General features: G+C 46.8%; 1 protein-coding gene across 22 annotated transcripts in view; it reads left to right on the top strand.

The window, feature by feature from the left end:
- Nucleotides 1-23,492, top strand: part of PKNOX2 (PBX/knotted 1 homeobox 2) — a 3,670,033-nt gene that overhangs the window by 2,878,234 nt on the left and 768,307 nt on the right. For all 22 annotated transcript variants that reach the window (XM_069224545.1, XM_069224549.1, XM_069224540.1 and 19 more), the window contains one exon: nt 17,476-17,647. In XM_069224545.1, the coding sequence (XP_069080646.1) occupies nt 17,476-17,647 (172 nt within the window). The remainder of the gene's footprint in view (nt 1-17,475; nt 17,648-23,492) is intronic.

The raw sequence follows: 23,492 nt of genomic DNA, 5'->3' as shown, positions 1-23,492 counted from the left end.
ACCCCGTTCACTTGGACACAAGCGGTTGGATTAGAGTAAAGCAGTTTTACAAGACACCGAAATTTGGGTCCAAATCCGTTCTTTATTAGAACGTGTTCTAGATATGTCCAGTCCACTGTGTCGAAGGCTTTTTCAAAGTCTATCAGAAAAAGGGCGAGGGGGGACCCGGTCAGGGTGCCGCGTTGGGCCAGGGCAACGTGTAGTCTCCTAGTGCAGTGCCTGGTGCTGCGAGAGGAAATGAAACCACACTGGTCTGGGTGCACCAGTGAGGGAAGCACTACCTTTAGTCTGGTAACGAGTATTGTTGAGAGTATCTTAATCTCGGCGTTCAGCAGGGAGATAGGTCTGTAAGCCGAGCGGTCCCATGATGGTGGTTGGGTCTTTGGGATCACCACTATTGTGGCTTGATCTAATCCGGTGGGGAATCGGCCGACCCTCTCCGCTTCCTCCAACATGTTGAGCAGTTGGGGGCTTAGAATGTCCCCGCATCTACTATAGAGCTCAGACGGGAAGCCGTCTGGACCGGGTGTTTTTCCCGGTGCCAGTCCGGATATGGCTGCTGTGATTTCGGCCAGAGTAATGACTTCATCCAGGATCTCTCTGGTTGCATGTGAGATAGCGGGGAGGGTCATGTCATCTAGTAGGGGAGACTCCCTTTCAGCTAGTGGGCGGGGGCGCGCCGCATATAAGTGAGTGTAATACGAGGCAAAGCTCGCCGCAATTTCACTGGGAGTCTTCGCGACCGAGCCCGCCTCGTCCGTGACTTCGGGGATAATTCTGTCGGCTAGTGGGCGCGAGGCCAGCCAGTGCAGGAATTTACCATTCTTATCGCCCCATCCGTACATGCGGGCCGCCAACGCCCTCCAGGTGTGTTTTGCGGCCTCGAGCACCAACTGCTTTATCTCCTCCCTAATCATTGTTAGACGTCTTAAGGTGGATGTTGATGTGGCGGTAGTCTCAGACTGCTCCAGGGCTAAGGCTTTGGACTCGAGGGCTGTCACCTGCAGGTCTCGTGCTCGTTCGCGGGTGCGTACGCGGTGTTTGGCATAGCCTCTAAGTGTGGCTTTACATGCCGCCCAGACTGTGCCCGGAGAGCGAACAGACCACAGATTTTGATCGAAGTATTGAGTAAGGTGATCCCTAATTTCGAGGGTGTACTCCTTATTCTGCAGGTACCAGGCGTTTAGGCGCCACGTCGGACGCTGGGTCGGGGCTGCGTCACCCAGACGTATCCGCACTGGGGAATGATCTGAGACCCCTCGAGGTAGTATCTCTGCGCGGTGACTTTAGAGATGTCTAGAGCAGGCATAAACACGAGGTCGATTCTTGCCTGAGAGTGGTGGACTGCTGAGGTGTGTGTGTATTGCCGGGCTTTGGGGTGCCATGTCCTCCATACCTCACACAGTCCCAGTCCCGATGTCCAACCGTTTAAATTGGTTGCTCTCCCGGTTCGGGTGGAGGAAATGGGTCCGGATACATCTAGTTTAGGGTCTAGGACCGCGTTAAAGTCCCCACCGATAAACGTGAGTCCCTGCGGGAGGTTTATGAGTGCCCTGCGGAGAGTTAGTAGGAAGGTATCGAAGCCGGCTGGGGGGCATATGCACATACGAAATTGGCCGTTGACCCGCGTAGCGTGCCGGTCACTGTTACAAATCTACCTTGTGGGTCTGAGTGCGTGGAGGTGACCACCATGGGTAGCGAACGGTGGAATAGGATAGTTACTCCTCTGGAGCCCCTCGAGAAGCCTGCGTGGAAAACTTTGTCAAACCACCCTCGCGCTAGGATGGGGCACTTGGTTCCTAGTAGGTGTGTCTCTTGCAGTAGAACCACAGAGGGGGCATATCTGCGCAGGGTGGTAAACACTGCGGATCTTTTAATTTTATCTAGGAGGCCGTTGACATTCCAGGAGATGATCTGTGTCGGTGAGTGAACTGCTTGTGTCATGGTTGTGTGGTGGGTGGTCGGGGATCTGAGCAGGGACCCATAGATGGGCACATGGACTGGGAGGGATCTATGTGACAGGTGTAGGCATTGCAATAATAACTTAACATAACCACTTCACTAAGCCCTAACGTGAGCTTTGAACCCCTCAACTTCCCCCCACCCCATACTTCTACCCTTGAAGCATCTGTCGCCCTAGTGCCCAACGGGGGCAACACAGCCTTGTAGACTGCCATCAAGTAGAGTGGTGGACCCCTCCTGTACGCCGGATCAATTGCAATTAACCACTGCCCTTAGTAAAGTCGTTGGAGTGCACAACGTGGTGTTGTAATGGGCATAGCCCCGTTCTGCTTACGTGGCGTGGCACCCGATTCAGTTGGTGCGACCCAGCAGACTGGAGTTCAGTGTATGCAAGGCTGGTGTCAGCCAAGTTCGGGGGATTGGCTCACGCGATCTTCTCTTTGGTCATCTCCTGAGGTTTGGTCTCCAGGGTGATCCACCGGTCCCTCTCCGGGTGGTGGGACCATGACTGGGTGGGTATCCTCATCAGCACGGGCGTTGGAGTCCTTCCGTCCTCCCCGTCTGGATCTGGTGCGTTTCTGACCTCTCTGTGTGCCTGGTCGTGTGCCTGTTCGTGGCTCATGGAGTCCCTCAGATGTACTAGGTGGACCCTTCCAGATGCCCATGCCTTCTTCTGTCAACCAGTCCCACACCTCTTCCGGTGTCTCGAAGAAGTGCGCCTTACCGGCAAGGATTACCTTTAGGCGTGCTGGGAAGAAGAGCATATAAGAAAGTTGCATCGCTCTCAGCTTCTGTTTCACCTGTTCATACGATCGGCGCTTAGTTTGGACTTCACGGGTGTAGTCTGGGAAGACCAGAATTTTTTGATTGTCCCAAAGGAGGTCAGGGGAGTGCCTGGTTTCTCTTAGGATAGCGACACAGTCCTTAAAATTGAAGAAGCGTGCTATCATAGGTCTACGAGGACCACCCGGCGGGGGGCCAGTGCCCTGTGTGCCCGTTCTATCGCAAACCACGGCGAGAGAGAGTTCTCTGGCATCCATGACTTAATCCGCTTCTCCAGAAACTCTGTAGCTTTACCTTCTTCAGCATCTTCCAAGATGCCCACGAAGCGCAAATTGTTGCGTCTGGAGCGGTTCTCTGCATCTTCCGCTCTACAATGGAGTTCGCCAGCCCGGGTTTGCAGCTGGGCCACCTTGGTTCTAAGGTCGATCCAGTCTTCCTCTGTCCGCGAGATGCGGTTCTCCACCTCTGTAATTCGGCCCACGGCGTTTCTCAGGTCTTGTCTCACCAGGCCCATCTCTTCTCTCACCTCCCCGATCTTGGTTTCCACTGCCCGTTGTGAGGTTTGGATTGCAAGGAGGATCGCGTTGACCCCGTCTGTGGCCTGGTCATCAGGAGGAGGATTTCCGCTAGCTCAAGGGACCGTCGGTGTGGTAAATTGATAAATTTTCGACTGGGACGGCTGCGTCTGTCTAGAGGCTCTGCCTTGCCCATGGTGCCCGAGGGGTTAGGAAGGCGCAGCCACGTCTCCGCAGGGGCAAGGTCTGGTTGCTACCGGGGGTCCTATGTCTCTTAGCCTCTTATTCTTTTGTTCTCCCCGGGTGGCTTCAGGTCAGACCGTTCACTGTTCACTCTTCGCTTCACTCCGGGAGGGGGGTCAGCCAGAGGGACGGCCGGGAGTCGGCCCTTCCAGTCCCGTTGGCTCCCAGGATTAAATTTTTTGTACCAAAAGCCAGACGCCAGGGGGGGCGTTTAGCCGTCGCCTCCTTCCGGGGTGGCCGCACCTCCACGGTCGGCCTTGGAATTCTCCTTATATCACCATGAGGCGAATTTAGGCCCCCGTTCTCCCGCCGGTTGTGGCTTCAGGGGGCCCCCCCCCGGCCGTTCCAGGCCCCACCTCTTCCAGAGGCCCGGGACAGCACCTCCGCTATCCCGGGGTAGGGGAGTTCCCTAGATCTCCTCCTTTGTGTTCTTCACACTGCGGGGCCGCGGCCCGTTTGGTGTCCACTGGTCGCCCGGGGCCCCATCCAACCGCCAGGCCCGGGGCCTCGGGCCTCGGGCCTCGGATTCACTTGCTGTTGTGGGCCCCTGCCGCCCCTCCTCACCTCTTTGGCTCCTTGTTTCTTTTTTGCTCCTGTTCATGGCCTCGGGTGGGGCCGCCCAGACGCCCCGCAGCCTAGGCGTGAAACGGATGGTCGGTCACCGGAGGGGGGCAGCTTCTGGTCCGCGGTCCGCCGCTGGCACTCGGGTCGGCGAACTCCGGGGCCCCGGAGCTAGGCCCGATCCCCCGCTGCAAAGCGGCGTGCCGCGTGGTCTCCCAAATGCCCCGGGGGGGGGGCGCAGATCCTCAGGGACGGTCCTCCCGGTCCTCCTCTTCCTCGGCTGGAGCCGTGCACAGGCCGGCAGCTCCCCGGTGCTCGGCCGCGGCCGCCCCGGGAACACGCCATCCCCGGGGTCACTTGTCTCCGGTACTGACGGGCTCCGGGCGGCCACCCACCGCGCTCACATGGATGCGCGTCTTCGGCGGCCCCGGCGGGCTCCGATTCGCCTTCCCCGCCTGGAACCCGCGCCAAGGTTTTCGGCAAGGGGCGTCCTCGCGTTCGATGTGGCTCCGTCCCCGGGGTGGTGCCGCCTCCTGACGGCACCCAGGCCCCTAGGAGCTCCGGATTTCGGTCTTTTGGGGGCCGGGGGCGCCGCAGCACCTTTCAAGTCCCGGGTGGGACAGAAAAAGGGATCCGTGTGGCAGTGGGTTAGGGCGGATGACGGAGGGGTCCGGAGCACTCTCAGAGTGCGACCGCCATCTTGATGCCCTTGGCCACGCCTCCTGATGCAAAATTTTAATTGTCTGTTTGCCTTTTCTTTCTAGGTACCAACTGCTGGTTTGATAAAAGCCATAGTTTAGATGTTTTCCAAATTCGTGTTTGCTAAAATGTTTTGCATGAAGTCCAACATGCTAATGCTAATTTGAGGTTAGTTAAGGTGTTCACAAATATCTGACACACATAGACAAATGCCTGAGTTCTTGCTTTGATGAATCATGTATTACTGATTCTTTGCGAAGTTGTTTCATATTAATGACGTGCCTACATACTGAATGAATATTCTCTATGCATTGATTAACTGCGTTCTAATTGCTAATTAAATGAGTTCCTAATGAGATTGTTTGCTAATGAAATTAACAGAAATGACATTAGATTGTAAATAATAGGGAAATAAATATCGTAACCTTAACTAAATTGGTGTGGTTATTCATGACTGGAAGGTCATGGTGTGTTCAACTTATTGATCTTATTAAATGTTATTGATTGACTTGTTGATTAATTAATGTATTATTGATTGGGTTATTGATCTATTGTTTTGTAATGCCAAAAAGACATCTTGTACTGGGAAGTCCCCGAACGTGGTCCAGAGGTTCATCGACCTAAACGCGTCTCCTTGTAAGTTTACTTATTAAGGCTCTGATGCGCTAACATAATCCTACAGGAAAAGACAGCGTGCAACTCAAGAGAGGAGGTTATTGAGGCACCCAATTTCAGGTTTTTAACTCCACCCTTACAAGCTGTCATTTTGTAGGGCGATGTATGTGCCTTAAACGGTAACTGTCTAGCTCCACGCATTGCAGATAGTGTGTGCACTTAACATAAAATGGTTTATTTTGTAAAGGTGGGTAGATAACTGGATCTGTTTTTGGACAGATGTGCACATTGTGTCATTTATTTCTCTGTAACACTAAACACTGCCCAACAATGAGATACCTGGGTGAGTTTACTGACAACAACCTGTTTTCTCCAGCTCTTCCAGAGACTGCAGTACTCTCTTATAAAGGAGGCAGCATGTGTATAATCTCAGTGGACGAGGAGTGGGCGGGACCCGAGGCAGGGTCGGACTGGGAACAAATCAGTCCTGGCAACCTTGTCAACCAGCCCCTGTGGAGGGGCCGGGTATGCTAGAGCGAAAAACTGCTGCTTTTGTTCCTGGAGCGATACTGCATCAACGCTGTAAAACCGCCCCCCACTGGTGCAAAACCGGCCCCCACCTTTCTCACTTCCCGGGGAAACGCCCGAGGCCGTTACGGCCAGTCCGGCCCTGATCCGAGGCAGAGGACGTACTGCTAGCAGTGAAAGGGGGCACTTCGTGTCAGGGGCAGCAGGCATAGGAAGCATTTTATGCCTTTGCCTTTTTCCTGTTTTTTAAAACAGATTAACCATTGAAGACCAATTCTAGAGAGGTGAATTTATAGTAATGTCGATCACTGGATGTGTTAATTGCTGGCATAATGTCATGTAAGTGGAACGGAGGGCTGGCATCACGTATGGTACAAATGTAAGCTTTATAGGGGATGCCGGGAGACCAAAGCAGAACCAACACGCATTATTGAAAAGAGGGAGGCAATTGAACGTCAAAACAGCGACCCTACTGACAATTCTATAAAAAATAATTTGGTCAAAAGGGAATTGTTGCAGAGAGGAGGCTCTCCACAGCAGCACAAGCATGTCAGTCTCTATTGCGAATTAATATTGGTTTATATCTAGAAAGAATGGTTGCTGTTTAAGACCAGGTGAAATCATCCGTATTTTATGGTATCACAGCAGCGTGGATATCGTGGATATTCAAGGTTGAGCCCGCATTTGAAATCTAAAACCCCCATGTTGAAGGAAAGGCCACCGTAAAGTTAAGATTACATAATTCCTATAATATCACTTAATTTTAACTCAACAAAGGGTAGTAGTCAACTACTAGCGGTCTATGTGTCTACGTACTTCCCCTGGGATTGTGTGGAGCAGCTTGTTGATCACTTCTGGGAGCTTTGGCCTCAAAATATATAGACGCTCGAGGATAAAACGGTGTTTATGTCAGAGGCAGACGATTGTAAATTTCGTGGTTTTAATAAGGAGTGTGTGTGATACATTTCAGTCAGTTTTTCATAGAGTACTACAAGTGTGGTCTGAACTCTCTTTAGTGCCTGGTACCTTTTGTTGCTTATGTTAGATGTGAGAAAAAGAGGCTGCTGCAGTTTCTCTACACATTGGAAATAATCAACAGCCCTGCACATTGCTGCAATATCGTTTTTGAAATCTTCCGTGGGTGTTGCTGGTCAACCAGCCGAACCCAGGATTTGGCAATTCTAATTCTTTGTGAAGTGTGCGATTTTACTTCAAACATCTTTCCTTACGCAGCTTCGAGGTGGTCCCAAACTCCCTTTCTCAGCGCAGAAAATGATTACATCAAATGCTGGCATAAATTGCCCTCGAGTTGTAAGAGGCCACGCTAATCAACTTTATAATGTGGCTGATTCCAGACTTCATCTGGTGGAGTCGTAAAATGGCCTTTTTAAAGGGGGTCTCTTTTAACATACCACCATTCTCATTTCAAGGCCAGCATTACCATGCTTCCGAAGAGAAGGGGTCCCCACTAAATGCTACTTTAAATTAGGTCACTCGTTTATTCTCCCTCCCGTCTGGCACTTTCCCTCTGCTTCCTGCTTTCAGACTCTCGGTGCAGGCAGGCCTCTGCTGAATGTGCTAAATGAGGCCATTAGAGAAATTCATTCTCTTTATTAGCCTGTTTCCAATTCTTTTTATTAGCGGCTGAAAACGACCTTTCGGCTGCAGTAAAATGCCATGCCGGTTCAGCCCTTTTATTTGATCTGCTCTGAGTAGGATCAAGCTCTCCCTGAATTAGTGAGTATGGATTTTTTTCCTCAAAACAAGAACAGGCTAATAAAAGAAAGAAAACCAGCGAATAGGCCATTCCTGCTCTGCTGTGGAGGACCATCTGCGCATCACCACGCCTCTAAGTGCTGCAACATAGGGTCTATAAGAACATTCTTAAAAGGCTTTCAATTACAGAGGTGATGTGAGCGAGATATACTACATTAGAACTGTCTGTCTCTTATTTGTCAGTCCCAGTCTAATCATCGAGCTTGCTCTGTCCCTCTGTCTTTCAGACGCTCTCCGTTTATCCGTTTCGTGACTAAATCTTTCCATCCTACAATACTTTTCTCTCCTATTCTATATTGCCTCTGACCAAACACCTATTATCTTGGTCTCAATATGGTTGTTTTATCCATTGTTCAATGAGTTTCTATTACCTTCTTACCCAAACCATACAAGTCTGCAAGGATATTTTCTCTGTATCCGTTTATCAGTATTTTTAGTCTCTATCCCTCTCTTTCGCTTTATCATCTTCTCTCACCAGTTGGTTGGATAGGCATATGTTTCCCCACCTTGAAATACCTGTTTTGACCTATGTTTCTTCACCTTGCTTAATGATTCTTATTCACTCTGTTGATCAATACATTCTAGAGCAAGATGGAGGAGTTTCAGTGATTCATGTCATGATAATGATACTCCTTGATTAATTCAGAAAGCCCAATTCAGAAAGATTCTCCATTTGGTATCAGAGGTGACTTACACGTTAATCACTCCTCAGGTGCTACTTAGTTTCCGAAAGTAAAACATACTTATTCCTCAAGAAAAAAAATGTGATAAATCGTGCCTGTGTGAGTTGCCTCAGAGCTTCACAGAAAAGCAATTAGAAATGTGACCCCTGAGATATGTATAGAAAAAAGTGAAACTGAATCACAAGGTCTCTGCTACTAGATCTCAGTTTGTGTGGCAACATTGTGCACAAAAGTATATGTTTTAAAATTGCTTTTAGTATTATGTGTTATTATAACAGAGAGTCCTGATATGTCAAGAAAATATGGCAATTAGTTTCCTAGCATAGGTCGAAAACCCCATTATTCCATAACTGCTCGACAGACAAACATTAATGTTTTCCCACAATTACTTCTTACATGTCACATGTAAGGTCAGTGAACTGTGTGCTCTGCCTGGAATACTAATCTGGCCTTCAAATAACATTGACTTTATAAAAAGCCTCGGGTCCTAGACTTTGACTACTTTGACGACGAAGGCGTGCTTGGCCATAACCCAAGGTCAGGCAATTGCAAGCTCTTTGTTAAAGTGAATTAGAAAAGGAAGCCTCATTCCTTCTGGAACACTTCTTTCTCCCAGTATGCAGTGAAATGTTATATATACCATAATATCCTTAACATCTATATGGCGGGACTTTAAATCCTTCTGATTGTGAAAGACACTGCCATGTACCAGATTGGACTGTTGATACCCAGCTGAATTTAACATGATCTACACATTGTATTTCCATTTTTTTAATTTAAAATATGGTGCACCATGGCACAGGGTGGGGGCAATAGCATCAGAATTTCTAACGCTATTGATGTACTGCTCAGGGTTATTGCTGAAATTTTGGCGGTAACCCCGACCAGAACATAGGGGCCCATTTAAAACAATGGCATGCCCCCTTTTGACGCCTGCTCTGAGTAGGTGTTAACAATGCAGAGAAAAATGACGCAAAGAAATCTTTTAGATTTCTTTGCGCCATTTTTTCAGCTCCCCTAATGCGGGAATGCCCCCTTGCATACATTATGCCTGGCGCAGGCATAATGTGGCGCAAGGGGTTACAAAGTGGTGCAATGCATACATTGCACCGCTTTGTAAATTTGGCGTGTCGATTTTGGCCTCATTGGGCCACATTAACGTAAAAAAAATGATGCTAATGTGGCGCAAGGAGGAGCTAGGGGCTCTTAAATATGCTCCTAAGGGCCTCATTTACGAGGCCTTTAGCTCAGGGTGGTGCAGCAAGTGTCTTTCTGCACCGCCTGCGTCACCGGAAAAGGGCTGAAATGTGCCATATTTAGAAAATACAGGGCATTTCTGTCCTCTCCCGCAGGGCTGGTGCACAAATTGCTGCTGAGTGCCAATGCAGGCACCCTTGCAAAGATGCTTGCGTTGTAGGGATGATTGTTTTTGCGCAGGAAGGTACACCTTCCTGCACAAAAACAATCACAAGAGGTGTTTTACTCTTTCTATGTGTGCTGCAGAAGGCAGCACACATTGAAAGAAGAAACAGCGGGTAGAAATAAAGATATTTCTCCCTTTGGGTGATTCTCATGCCACCCCGGAGGCGGTGTGGGAATCTGTTGCATTCCCTGACTTGTAAATCTGGGAATGCATGAGATTACTTCCAGTTCCATGGGTGTTGCTTGGGACACCCCAAGCAACACACATGGAATGCCCTTTTCATGCAGTGTTATGCGTGAAAATGGTCCATATTTATAAGGCCATGAAAAGCCATGCAAGCTGGCTTTGCGTGGCCTTGCAAATATGGGCTGGCGCATTGCATCATTAGAGTCTCAGAACAAATAACGCTGTGATGGCTAGGTGTGCCGCTGGGGCCTCGTAAATGAGGCCCTAAGTGTCTACTTTTTTCACATTTTCACACTTGACTTATGTCTATTCCTTGATGGGGTCTCTCTCCTGTTTTAGTGTCCATGCTAAATCCCTTTATTTTGTTTCAGCTTTTCATCTGACTTCGTAATACAAAGGGACTGATTGTTGACCTAGAAATAAGTAACCGGCACAGCCCGCCACTCAAAATTTAAACACCAAAATCATACACCCACAGCTCAATGAATGACAGTCACCAAACCTAGAATAAAACCAGAACACATTTGCTTTTACCCATCATCACAAACTAATTTCAGTCTGCGATGATTACCCTGAAACCAGTTAGAAATTCCCCACACAACTAAAAGCATAACAAGGTTATACTAATGCCAGAATATGCAATATCCAGATGCTAGTAACCTATATTTCTGAAAGGACTGAGGGAGGGTCACTGATAAATTCTTACTGTTGAAGTGCTCTAAGAATCTGATTTCCCAGCTGAAGTTTGCAGCCAGTGGTGCTGTCAGCTTGATCCTACATATTGATGAGGACAATGCTCTTCGGATATTTTTTTGCCACAATCTTCCTGGCACTCTCTTAAAGCACTTTTCAGCCACTCATTTCATTAAGGGCAGAAGATGTTTGCTCACAGGTCTCCCACCTCTCCCGAAGTTTGTTGTTTGCCTCTGTCTACTGGACTGGAGCTTAAAGCTTCCTGTCTTGTTTCCAAGGCAGTTCTAACATACTTCCCAATAGTAAATGCAACGATTGTATCATGTTATGTTATGTGCATTTGTAAAGTGCACTATCACCTTTGGGGGTATCCTGGTGCTGAGCAGGTGTGTGTACGTAGCCCTGCCTATTGTAAGGTTGTTAATTGAAAAGTCAGGTCTTCAGCTTCTCGCAAAATACAAGAAGAGAGGAGGAGGATCTTTTTTGTAGGGGAGGTCTTTCCATGCTGTAGGAGCGACGTAAGAGAATGCGCATCCTCCTGATCCGGTTCCTTGTATGTATGGAATGTGTGCCAGTAGGACCTCCAGAGTGTTTCTGGGTGGTTAGTGGAAGGAGATGTGACTGTTCAGGTAGTTGGGGTCTAAGTTGTGTAGTGCCTTGAATGTGTGTGTGAGGTTTTTGAAATGAGTACGTTTAAGTTTTGGGAGTCAATGGAACTCCCTGCTGTGTGATGTGAGTTCTGTGTGAAAGGCTGAGGATGAGTCAGGCTGCTGAGTTCTGAATGCTTTGTAGCATTCTAGTAAGTTGCTTGGTGATCCCATAGTTCAACTTGCTCTTGACTAGAGCATGAGTGACAGTATTTCTAATGTTTCTTGGAAGCCATTTGAAGATTTTACTCAGAATCTTCAGGATGTGGAAGCAGGATGCTGTGACGGGTAAACTTGTGCGATCATATGTAGTTTGCCGTTGATGATTATTCCTGGGGTGTGGGCTCGAGTTCAGCCAGCCACCAGTTGGAGCTCCATGGTGTTCTTGCTGAAGATTACTACTTCTGTCTTCAGTGTTGAGCTTCAGACAGTTTTTTTTTTTTAATCCAGTTAGAGACTTCGGTCATGCAGGCAGTGAACTTGTATCTTGTGCTAGAGGTCTTATCTGAGAGGGAGAGTATGAGCTGCACGTCTTCAGCATAAGAGAGGATGTTGATGTGTTCACAGACGATGCTGACCAGAGGGACCATGTATGTATTGAAGGGGGTTGGGCTTAGTGATGAACCTTGTGGAACTCCACAGATGTTTCCGAGTAGGAATGTGCCAGGCTGACAACTTGTGCTCTATCTGTTAGGATGGAGCAGATCTAGCTGAGAGTGGGTCCTTGGATACCAGTCTTTTGTAGGCACCTCATAAGGATGGAATGTGAGACCATGTCAAATGCTGCAGAAAGGTCCAGGAGAATGATGGTTGCAGTGTCTCCTCTGTCGAGTATCATGCAGGTGTTGTCTGTGGCAGCGATGAGGGCTGTTTCTCTACTGTGGTTGGGCCTGAATCTGGAGTGGGTATCGTGAAGGAGCTTGTGGTTTTCTTGGTGTTCAGTGAGGAGTCTGTTGATTAGTTTCTCTAAGATCTTTGCCGGGTATAGTAGGAGGGAAATGGGTCTGTAGTTGGAAAGCGTGGCTTGGTCAGTGGATTCTTTCTTGAGCAAAGGCATAACGGTGGCATGTTTCCAGGTGTCTGGGTATGTGGCTGAGTCAATGGGGGCATTGAGGATGGGTGGTAGTGCTTCGCTAATCAGTAAGAGCTCCTTGTTGAAAGTGTGGTTGGGACAAGGGTCAGATAGGACCCCCGAGAGGATGGTTTTCATAGTAGCAGTGATTTTGACAGTGGTGAACATGGGCTATGAAGTCAGAGTTTGTTATTCAGCTTCTTTGAGAACTTCAGTTACGACAGTGATGTAGTCCAGTTGAGGATCAAAGATGCACCTTATGGAGGGGATTTTGTTACAATTGTATTCGTAGAGAGCTTTTTGCAAAGTCTTGTAAGGTGGTGATGTTGCTGGAGGAAGAAGCAAGAATGGTAAAATCTTTGATGAAGGCAAAAATGTCCTTGTTGCTACTAGTGCTGTCGTTGATACGATCTGCAAGACCTGTGCACTTGGTATTCCATATTTGCTAGTGGTAGTGTCTTATGGCTGATTTGAAGATGTTTTTATTTGTGGTGTCTTGACTTGCTCTCCATTTCATCTCCAGTTGCTCGCAGTGGCGTTTTGTCAACTTGAGTTCCTCTGTGTACCAACTGGCCTGTGGTCGGGCTTTTGGTGTTGTGTTGTGCTTGAGGAGGAGCCAAGATGTCCATGCATGAGGTGATCCAGCTTTTGAGGTTCTTGATGGCTTTTGGCAAGTTGCTGGTGTGCTCAAGCCCGTGAGTGAAGAGTGTGGAATCTCATTACTCTTCTGTGATTCCTTTTCAGTGGCTGCGGGCCGTTCCCGTGGTGGTAGGCCTCCTTAGAGAAGTGGCATTTTTTTGGCCACTCAGCTGGCCTTGGCCCTCTTTCGCAAACTGTAAGGACAATTTGGGCCTACATGCTTAAGAAACCCTTGACAATCACCTAACTTTACTCAGCTTTAGAAGGGCCCTGGGCTGTTCTTGTTCATTAGGAAATTGAAAACCCGTAGGAACCGATCCACACTTGTTAGTGACCAAACTCTACTTGAAATGTTCTTGTCTAAGAATGAAAAAACTTTGGAATCTGGTATGGGTGTTAAGGTTGTCTTTTTGGTTGTTGTTACTGTATTTCTCTAGGGTGTGTGGTATGTACATTTTAAGAACGTCCATGTATGCCATGTCGTTTTTTTCTGTTTCGATTACACTGTTGTGTAGGTTTATTTTTTAAAACCAGTCAGTGGATTGTGCTCATCTTCAGCCAATTTAAGCGTAAAAGTAGCCCATGGTATCACATCAGCACGCTATTTTCATACAAGAGCAGAGCCCATTGCTACAGATAAATAATTAACCTGACTGCTCTACTGAACAGTGACTGACGTTGTAAATTAGTGCAGGTGTTTCTCTTCAAAGTCTAGTATTGAACGTGTTGCTGTTACGCAATATATGCAGAGAATTGTGCTGTAAAATGAATCATATGGTTCGTATGCATTTTATTTTACTTTAGGATGAAATTAAATACACCCAACCCTCTGAGAAGGCTGGCTTACCAGGGGCTATATAGAGCTGTTATTAAAAAAGTTTCGTTGACAGCTTGTTGCTCACCGTGCCGCCCTGCGATGCACAAAAAGCAGAGTACCGCAGTCTTGTGATCGTAGCCCATTGACCCCTGGCACGTGTTTACCTGGCAGGGTGCATTCAACAAATGCAGTGAGCTTTGATAGAAAGGCTGTTGTTGTTTTATCAGGGAAGAGTCAGGAACCAATTAAAACCAAAGTTGCCTGTCCTTTTATATCTACAGCAAATGAAGTGAAGATACTTGTGGCCCTCGGCTACCCTTAAAAACACAAATGTACTGTCAACAAATTTGTAAGCTTAACATATGGCACCTTGCCTCTCTGCTTCTACTACCTAAACTCTACCCATAAAATTGTAGGGCATAGAAATGGAATTTGTTCTCGTGAAAAGGTTGGCGCGCGCCTTGGAGGTTGGCGCGCATGGCTGCTCTCGTCCCACCTGGCATTATCACTCGGATTATTAGTTCCTAGTAATTGAGTGCCCTTGCAGTGGGTCGATTTGTCCCTTTCATTTCTAATTGATCTAGTGGCTGTTTAAATGGCAGCAGGCATCTGTTGAGAGTTTGAAGGTTCATAAGGCGCAATAATTCATAACACCACATGGTATTTGTCTTTCAAATCCCTCAGTTAAGCCCCAGCAGGGCCGCCGAAATTGCCACTGCTGAGGCTTCGGATTTTTTTTTGTATTCCGTTCGAGAAAGCTTGCATTAAATTGGGATTCGTCTAGATTAGGTTCATAATAGGCTGAAGTGATAGTGCCAGCAGACGAAGAATTATTAAGGAGTTTATCCCCTTCACCCGAGTTTCTTTTTTCTGGCCTCATCTGTCTGGTCCATTGTTTTGAAGGCGTTAAAAGAATCTTGAAGCCTCTAGGCACCTGGTGACTTCTCCAGTTGGTAATGCCACAAACAGCATTGAATTTAAGATACAGACAATTATAGAAAGCTAAGCATACGGACAAATATGCCCAGTCACAGAAATACACGCAGACACGCCCAGTGAGGGAAACACATAGAGGCCCACACAGAGGTGATACTCGGGAGCAGTGTGGGAAGAAGACAGCACAGTTTCAGACCACCAACCAGTCTTATGGGGCTTCACCACAATTCAGTATGAGGTAGTCTGCGCCCTGGCAGTTGGACATAAATGCCTGCCATGGGCTTCTCCAGTACTAAAAAGAGAAGCTCTGGAATAAAACAAATATCATAAATAAACTCTTAAATGAATCTCAAATATTAAGAATTTTGCTTGGTAATATGCCATATCATGGCGTTTAACTTACCTTGCAACAAAGTGTGCATTGCACAGGGCGGCAGAATTCTGACCGCACCCTACAACATACAGACAGACAGACTGCTAGTAAAAACAGGACTCCTCTTGACAGGCAGAAGGCCCTCAGATGTTTCACCAGGCTAATAATAAAATAGGTAGGGTTTCTGCTTGATAGGCAACCATGGCAGGTCCATTCCAGACAGTCTTTAAGAGGCATCCAAGGACACGTAGCCAACCCTTCTAAAGTGTGTATGTTTTCTCTTGTTAATTAGTACATCTGAGGTGCACTGTCTATCACTATTAGGCATTGCAGTACCAGTCAGAAGTCTGGAATAGGGTTTCCACCTGTTTCCATCACAGGCATGAGTGTGATTTGGTAGATGGCCACTCAATAGCTTGGGCAACACAATGGCAACTTTCCCAAATTTGCATGTGGCAACAAGTTACATAAATGTTGACTTGGGCATCAAGGTGACCTCAGTGTAGTGAGTTGTTTGATACTGTGAAGTACCAGCTTTGGTACTCCTATCCAGAAGTTAGCACAGCTGGTTTGCTGTGTCTAACTGTGTGTTGCCAATGGGGCTACCAACCTCTCTTGCTGTAAAAATGACAATAGTAAACTTTTACTCTTAGAACATGTTAAACACACTTTCTGATATGCTGCACCCTGCCATAGGACTTGATAGGTGTTCTGTAGTGATGACTTGCACACATTAAAAAGGGATTTGGGGTTTTTGCCATTGCTTTAAATGGCAAAGACGAGTTAGCAGTTTTGAACTGCTCTACAAGCCTGCAGTGGCAAGCTGGGAGTCACGTTTTATCTTTTCCCCCTCAGGGAGGCACAAGTGCTGCAGTGTCTGAGGGGACAGTCTAACTTAAAGGCCCAGGCTACACCTGATACCACATACTAGGGACTTAAAAGTAAGTTAGCTTATGCAATTTGGGTATAGGCCAGTCAGATATACACTTTTGAACTTTCAGGCCACTGGTACTGAGGTCTGGTTAGCAAGCCTCAGTGCACTCTCAGAGTCGAAAAAACAGCATCATTAATCCAAACTTAGGGAGTGACCATACAGAAAGAGGCATTGCCTCACAGTGATCATGGACAACATTGAGAATCTTTGTTTAGGAACAGGAAGAGAATGGGAAGAATAATTGATGGTCCAGCAGCGAGCTCATTTTACACCCTCTTGCTCCAACCCTTGACATTGCTGTCTATAGTATCACCCCTTTGAACAATTTTCTGTTGCTTTGCAACAAAGCTGGAGCTCTATATCCAACTTAGATAAATACATAGCTGAATATATTGAGAAGCAATATAGGAAGGGGAGGCAGTTAGATATGTGTGGTAGAAGAAAAGTATGGAGGTGGAGGGACAGGTAAAAAGAGAGGGATACATGCAAGTTGAGAGACAGTATTACAGATGAGAGACTGGGAGCAGTGAGAGAGACAAGAATGACATATTAGGAGGAAAGTAAGACATCAGAGGCAAAGGAGAGATGTAAAAAGAGGGAGACACTGAAAATGAAGTGAATGAGAGGACGAGAACGGAAAAAAAGAGATAGAAGGTTCAAGGCTGAAATAGGGGGAGGAGTCCTGAAGATGTGGCGAGACAGGAAAGACGTGTAAAAGTAGGAAGAGAAAGAAATGCGGAGGGGGCCCATAATAAACAGGGAAACAGGTTGCTAGAAGAAAAGAAGGAGAAAGAAGATGGAAAAGTGTGAGCGAGGGGGAAAGCAAGTTACCAAAACAGGCATTAAGATTTTAGATCAGATAGAAATGAAAACCTGAGGTATTTGGAATACGGCAGAACCAAAAAAGAAAGGAATGAAGCAAAGGTAAATTAAAGATTGCAAAAAGAAGAAGCAAATGGAAATGTAGAAAAGAAAGATGAGCAAAAGAGGAAAGGAAATAAGAGAAATTCAGAGAAGTAAAAAGCCACAAGAGAATCAAAAGCAGAAGTCACGATGAGACAGGAAGCACATGGTGAAAACTAATATCTGAAATAATTCAGAGCTGGACAGAGAGGGAAAAATACAGGGACGCTTGCAGTCCCCTTCACTTCTAAATGAGTGTCGAGGAATCTTGAAGAACCTGTTAGGACTGCGACTTTCTAGTGCATCTGGAGTCCAAAAGTTGAAGTATTTTTCTGAGCCATCGTAGAATTTTGCATCATTGCAACATGTCAAAAATGTGTACTTCAATATTTCTAGTCCTTCAGGGAGGGTCGCAAGCTGAGATTGTGGTCGATGCAACTAACACTGCAACTAACCTTTTGATTCTGCTTTTTCCCTCTACCTGCAGGCATCCACTTTTCCCGCTCCTGACCCTCCTCTTTGAGAAATGTGAGCAGGCCACGCAGGGTTCTGAGTGCATCACCTCCGCCAGCTTTGATGTTGACATCGAAAACTTCGTTCACAAGCAGGAGCAGGAGCACAAGCCTTTCTTCAGCGAGGACCCTGAGCTAGACAATTTGGTAATGTAAAGAATCTTCCATTAGACCTAGTGCCTGTTTATAGTATCTTGAAGTCACTGCCTATACAGTTCGGGAGGAAGGCGCACTATGCAATCAATAGCTGTGCTCACTGGACCATGTCAAATGGCCGACAAGAGCCAACTTAGGAACACCTCTTAAGAATCCAAGCTTTGGAACACATCTCCTTTGGTGGAAGATGGAATTGGCTCATAGCATAGATATGTTCTTTTCATCTGCTGTGTTAGCTGTCCTCTTTTCCAGTTAATACAACTTGCAAATGTATTCCTTCTTTTTAGGTTTCGCATAGACAGCGCATGCCAAGTCTCTGCTAAACTATTTTTGCATACTTTGGGCTTACAGCCCCTGCCCACAGCTTACCATTTGTTAGCTTCAGTGATACTCCTATGACATGCAGGTTTCATTCCCTCTTCTTGTGTTTGGCCCTACCCCTGGAGCATGAGCCAAGTACTTGTGTCCATCGACTGCTCCCGTTTTTGCAACTACATTTTGTTTTGTGTTCAAGCATATGAGAGCTCGTGTTTTAAGTCTGTTTCCCATATCTCTGTCCATGTAGCTTCTACTCCCTTCCACTCATCCCCCTTCCATATTGCTTCATTTCTCTCCCACCCCACCGCCCTGTAATCTATGCTACTGCACTCCATGCCACACCACACCACTGTACACCACTGCAGTTTATGCCACTGCACTCTATGCTACTCTATTCTACTTTGCACAACTCTATGCCATTGCACTCTATGATGCTGCACTCTACTCCACTTCACTCTAATCTGTACCTCTCTACTCTATGCCACTGCGCTCTACTGCACTGCTTTGACACCTTCGGGCTTAGTGCGGTCTATGTCACTGCCCTCAACTCTGCATGACTCTACTCTATGCCACTGCACTTTATGCCTTTCTACTCTGTGCCACTGAACTCTGCACCACTCAAATCCACACCACTCTACTCTGTCACTTCACTGTACGGCACAGCACTCTGCACTGCTATATGTCACTGAACTCTATGCTAATGGCTCCCAAGCTGTGGTACGGAGACCGCTGGGGATCCATGAAGCCTCCTCAGGGATTAGCGACTGCTTAGAAAATGTAAATATTATTAGCGGATTAACTCCCCAGCTTTCAGTACTGACTCAGGGGGAGTTCCCGGATTCCAATAATGATTCAGTAGCGGAGACTGGGATCCAGTAATGATAAAGTGGGGTTCCACAGAAGCCAAAGGTTGGGAACCACTGCTCTACGCCACTATACTGTACTCTGAACCAGTCTACTCTATGCCACTACACTCTATGCTACTGAACTTTGCATCACTGTACTCCATGCCACTGCACTCTGTCACTGCACTCTACTCTGCACCACTGTACTCTATCCCACTGCACTCCACATGTTTGCACTTTGTGCCATTCTACTCTACTCTGCACCACTGCACTCTACAACACTGTCCTCTACTCTGCACCACTCTACTCTATACCACTACACTCTAAGCCAGTCCACTCTACTCCCCTTCACTCTACACCACTCTATTCTATGCCACTCTCTGCAAGTTTACTCTATGCCACCCCACTCCACACAATGTTACTATATGTCACTCTACCGTGCTCCATTCCACATAATGCTACTCTACACCACTCTACTCTATGCCACTGCGCTCTACCCACTTCACTTTTCACCACTCTACGGTACCCCAAGCCACTCCAACTCATTCTATGCCACTTTATTCTACTTCAACTCCATGCCATACCAGGCCACTCTACTCAACTTTGCTCCACTCCATTCTACATCACTCCATGCTACTCCACTCTACACCACTCTCGTCTGCCCCACTGCACTGTACGCCACTCTCCTCAACTCTGCACCCCTTTACTCCAATGCCCCGTACCACTGCACTCTATGCCACTCTACTCTATTCTGCACCTCTCTACGCCTTTGCACTCTGCCACTCTACTCTACACCACTTTACACTACTGCACTCTATGCCAGTGCACTTTATGCCTCTCTACTCTGCACCACTCTACTCTATGCCACTACACTCTATGCTATCGCACTCTACTCTATGCCACTGCACTCTACCCACTTCACTTTTCACCACTCTACTCTACGGTACCCCAAGCCACTCCAACTCATTCTATGCCACTTTATTCTACTTCCACTCCATGTCATATCAGGCCACTCTACTCCACTCTGCTCCACTCCACTCTACATCACTCCATGCTACTCCTCTCTACACCACTCTCATCTACCCCACTGCACTGTAGTTTTCACCACTCTACGGTACCCCAAGCCGTGTGTGCAGTAGAGCGCAGTGGCATAGAGTAGAGAGGTACAGATTAGAGTGAAGTGGAGTAGAGTGCTCCTCTACTCTGCACTACTCTACTCTGTCACTGCACTCTATGCCACTGTATTCTGCATCTCTCTACTCCATGCCACTGCACTGTACGCCACTAAACTCTACTCTGCAACACTCTATTCTGTGCCACGCCACACTACGCCATACCACTCCACTCCACACAGTGCCACTCTACACCACTATACCCCACCTCACTGCACACTTTGCACTCTACTCTATGCACTCTGAGCCACTCTAACCCACTCTGTACAACTTTACCTTACTCTACTGTGCTACACTGTATGCCACTCTACTCTACTCCACTCTACACCACCCTACATCACTCTGTGCCATGCCACTCAACTCTACTCCTCTCTGCTCCACTGCACTGTATGCCACTCTGCCTCAATCCCCTCTACTCCACTCTCATCTACCCTACTCCTCTCTATTCCACTCAACTCATCTCAACTCTGTTCTATGCCACTCCACTGAACACCACTGCGCTCTACACCATTCTACACGTCTCTAATCTATGCTAATCCACTCCACTCTACGCCACTCCACTCAACTTTATGCCACTCCACACCACTCCACGTAACTGTATGCTACTGTATGACACTGCACTCTACGCCTCTCTCCTCTAATCCACTCTACTCTATGCCACTTCATTTTTCGTCAGTGCAGTCCACTCAGATCCACTCTACTCTCTGCATATCCATTGTTTGCCACTCCACTCTGCGCCATATCACTCCTGCCACTGTACTCTACTCCATTCCTTTCCACACTGCTTTAAACATCACTAAATGACATCAGCAAAGCCAGTAGCTCTTGCATAAGTAAAACAAATTGGCTTTACCAATGCTTTTTCATGTAATGAAGAAGCAGCCCCACTTTAGATTCCTAGCTAATATTATATATCTAGTTCAGCAAAGTGAATAAGAATGTTGTACACAATGAAACACAAGTATGATGTCAACATACCACTTCGTCTCTGGCCACTGAGAGCCCTATAGGACCCAGAGACCCCCAGAATTGACCTTGCCCCCTCCGAAACTCAACTGATTCAATGACTAGACATAAGCATTAGCCATTAACAAAAAAGAGCTGTGGGGTCTCATTTTAGAAATTTTGAAGGCATTAGGTTTAATGTTTTTGGGCTTTGTGTGAGTGTCTTTCCTTCAGTGGTGGACCGTGCTGGACCTCTTACTGCAGATTTTCATTACAGGGAGTGCAGAATTATTAGGCAAGTTGTATTTTTGAGGATTAATTTTATTATTGAACAACAACCATGTTCTCAATGAACCCAAAAAACTCATAAAAATCAAAGCTGAATATTTTTGGAAGTAGTTTTTAGTTTGTTTTTAGTTTTAGCTATGTTAGGGGGATATCTGTGTGTGCAGGTGACTATTACTGTGCATAATTATTAGGCAACTTAACAAAAAACAAATATATACCCATTTCAATTATTTATTATTACCAGTGAAACCAATATAACATCTCAACATTCACAAATATACATTTCTGACATTCAAAAACAAAACAAAAACAAATCAGTGACCAATATAGCCACCTTTCTTTGCAAGGACGCTCAAAAGCCTGCCATCCATGGATTCTGTCAGTGTTTTGATCGGTTCACCATCAACATTGCGTGCAGCAGCAACCACAGCCTCCCAGACACTGTTCAGAGAGGTGTACTGTTTTCCCTCCTTGTAAATCTCACATTTGATGATGGACCACAGGTTCTCAATGGGGTTCAGATCAGGTGAACAAGGAGGCCATGTCATTAGATTTCCTTCTTTTATACCCTTTCTTGCCAGCCACGCTGTGGAGTACTTGGACACGTGTGATGGAGCATTGTCCTGCATGAAAATCATGTTTTTCTTGAAGGATGCAGACTTCTTCCTGTACCACTGCTTGAAGAAGGTGTCTTCCAGGAACTGGCAGTAGGACTGGGAGTTGAGCTTGACTCCATCCTCAACCCGAAAAGGCCCCACAAGCTCATCTTTGATGATACCAGCCCAAACCAGTACTCCACCCCCACCTTGCTGGCGTCTGAGTCGGACTGGAGCTCTCTGCCCTTTACCAATCCAGCCACGGGCCCATCCATCTGGCCCATCAAGACTCACTCTCATTTCATCAGTCCATAAAACCTTAGAAAAATCAGTCTTGAGATATTTCTTGGCCCAGTCTTGACGTTTCAGCTTGTGTGTCTTGTTCAGGGGTGGTCGTCTTTCAGCCTTTCTTACCTTGGCCATGTCTCTGAGTATTGCACACCTTGTGCTTTTGGGCACTCCAGTGATGTTGCAGCTCTGAAATATGTCCAAACTGGTGGCAAGTGGCATCGTGGCAGCTGCACGCTTGACTTTTCACAGTTCATGGGCAGTTATTTTGCGCCTTGGTTTTTCCACACGCTTCTTGCGACCCTGTTGACTATTATGAATGAAACGCTTGATTGTTCGATGATCACGCTTCAGAAGCTTTGCAATTTTAAGAGTGCTGCATCCCTCTGCAAGATATCTCTCTATTTTTGACTTTTCTGAGCCTGTCAAGTCCTTCTTTTGACCCATTTTGCCAAAGGAAAGGAAGTTGCCTAATAATTATGCACACCTGATATAGGGTGTTGATGTCATTAGACCACACCCCTTCTCATTACAGAGATGCACATCACCTAATATGCTTAATTGGTAGTAGGCTTTCGAGCCTATACAGCTTGGAGTAAGACAACATGCATGAAGAGGATGATGTGGTCAAAATACTCATTTGCCTAATAATTCTGCACTCCCTGTATTTCCATTGTGTGCATTGTTTGCATGATTTCTAGTTCTAGTTTGGATTTGAGTTCCCTGAGTTTTTCAGCTGGGGTGATTGAATGAGAGCAGCACTAACTTCTTTGGGCTATGGGCTCTAGCATTCGTGCCTCCATGTGCATTCCAGAAAAGTTAGGTTTATATTCACTTTGTGGTTGATGGCAGCACGGATACTATACTTTCTGGGTGACAATAGGAAAGTACAGCCTGGCTTTGATTCTAACCTGTAAAAATTACACATTTTGTATCGGTTAATATGCCGTTACTTAGGGATTAAAGCTTTTCCCAGCGATATGAAAAAATGTAATCAGGGTGAATTTGTTTTGCGTCAGTTAATTTGATCATATGTTCAAAGCTTCTAGATTTTAAGATGGTTGTCCCTTTTTTCCAGGTGTGGTGCCCCTGCTTGTCCTGCTGGGTCCCCGCATTTCCCACATTTAGCCTCTTTTCAGCCTCCTCCAAGTGCTCTGAATTCCAGGACCACTGTTGTAATAGCCTGAAGCCAGTAGGCGGCAGGAGAACTCCAAGAGGGTTCTTAGGCGGGAGCTCATTGGTCAACCCTTCAAGCCGCACACAGACCTAGCAGAGCTATTTCTGCTGGATGCTGGGCTTTCTCTCTGTGGCTGCTGACTACAGCCGTCATGCTCGCCCTTGCACACTTCCCGCTTAGTGCCTCACAAGCAGTGTTGGCATTGGC

Source organism: Pleurodeles waltl, chromosome 3_1 (genome assembly GCF_031143425.1).
Source record: "Pleurodeles waltl isolate 20211129_DDA chromosome 3_1, aPleWal1.hap1.20221129, whole genome shotgun sequence".
NCBI classification, from domain to species: domain Eukaryota; kingdom Metazoa; phylum Chordata; class Amphibia; order Caudata; family Salamandridae; genus Pleurodeles; species Pleurodeles waltl.
This window is presented reverse-complemented; position numbering and strand designations above follow the sequence as displayed.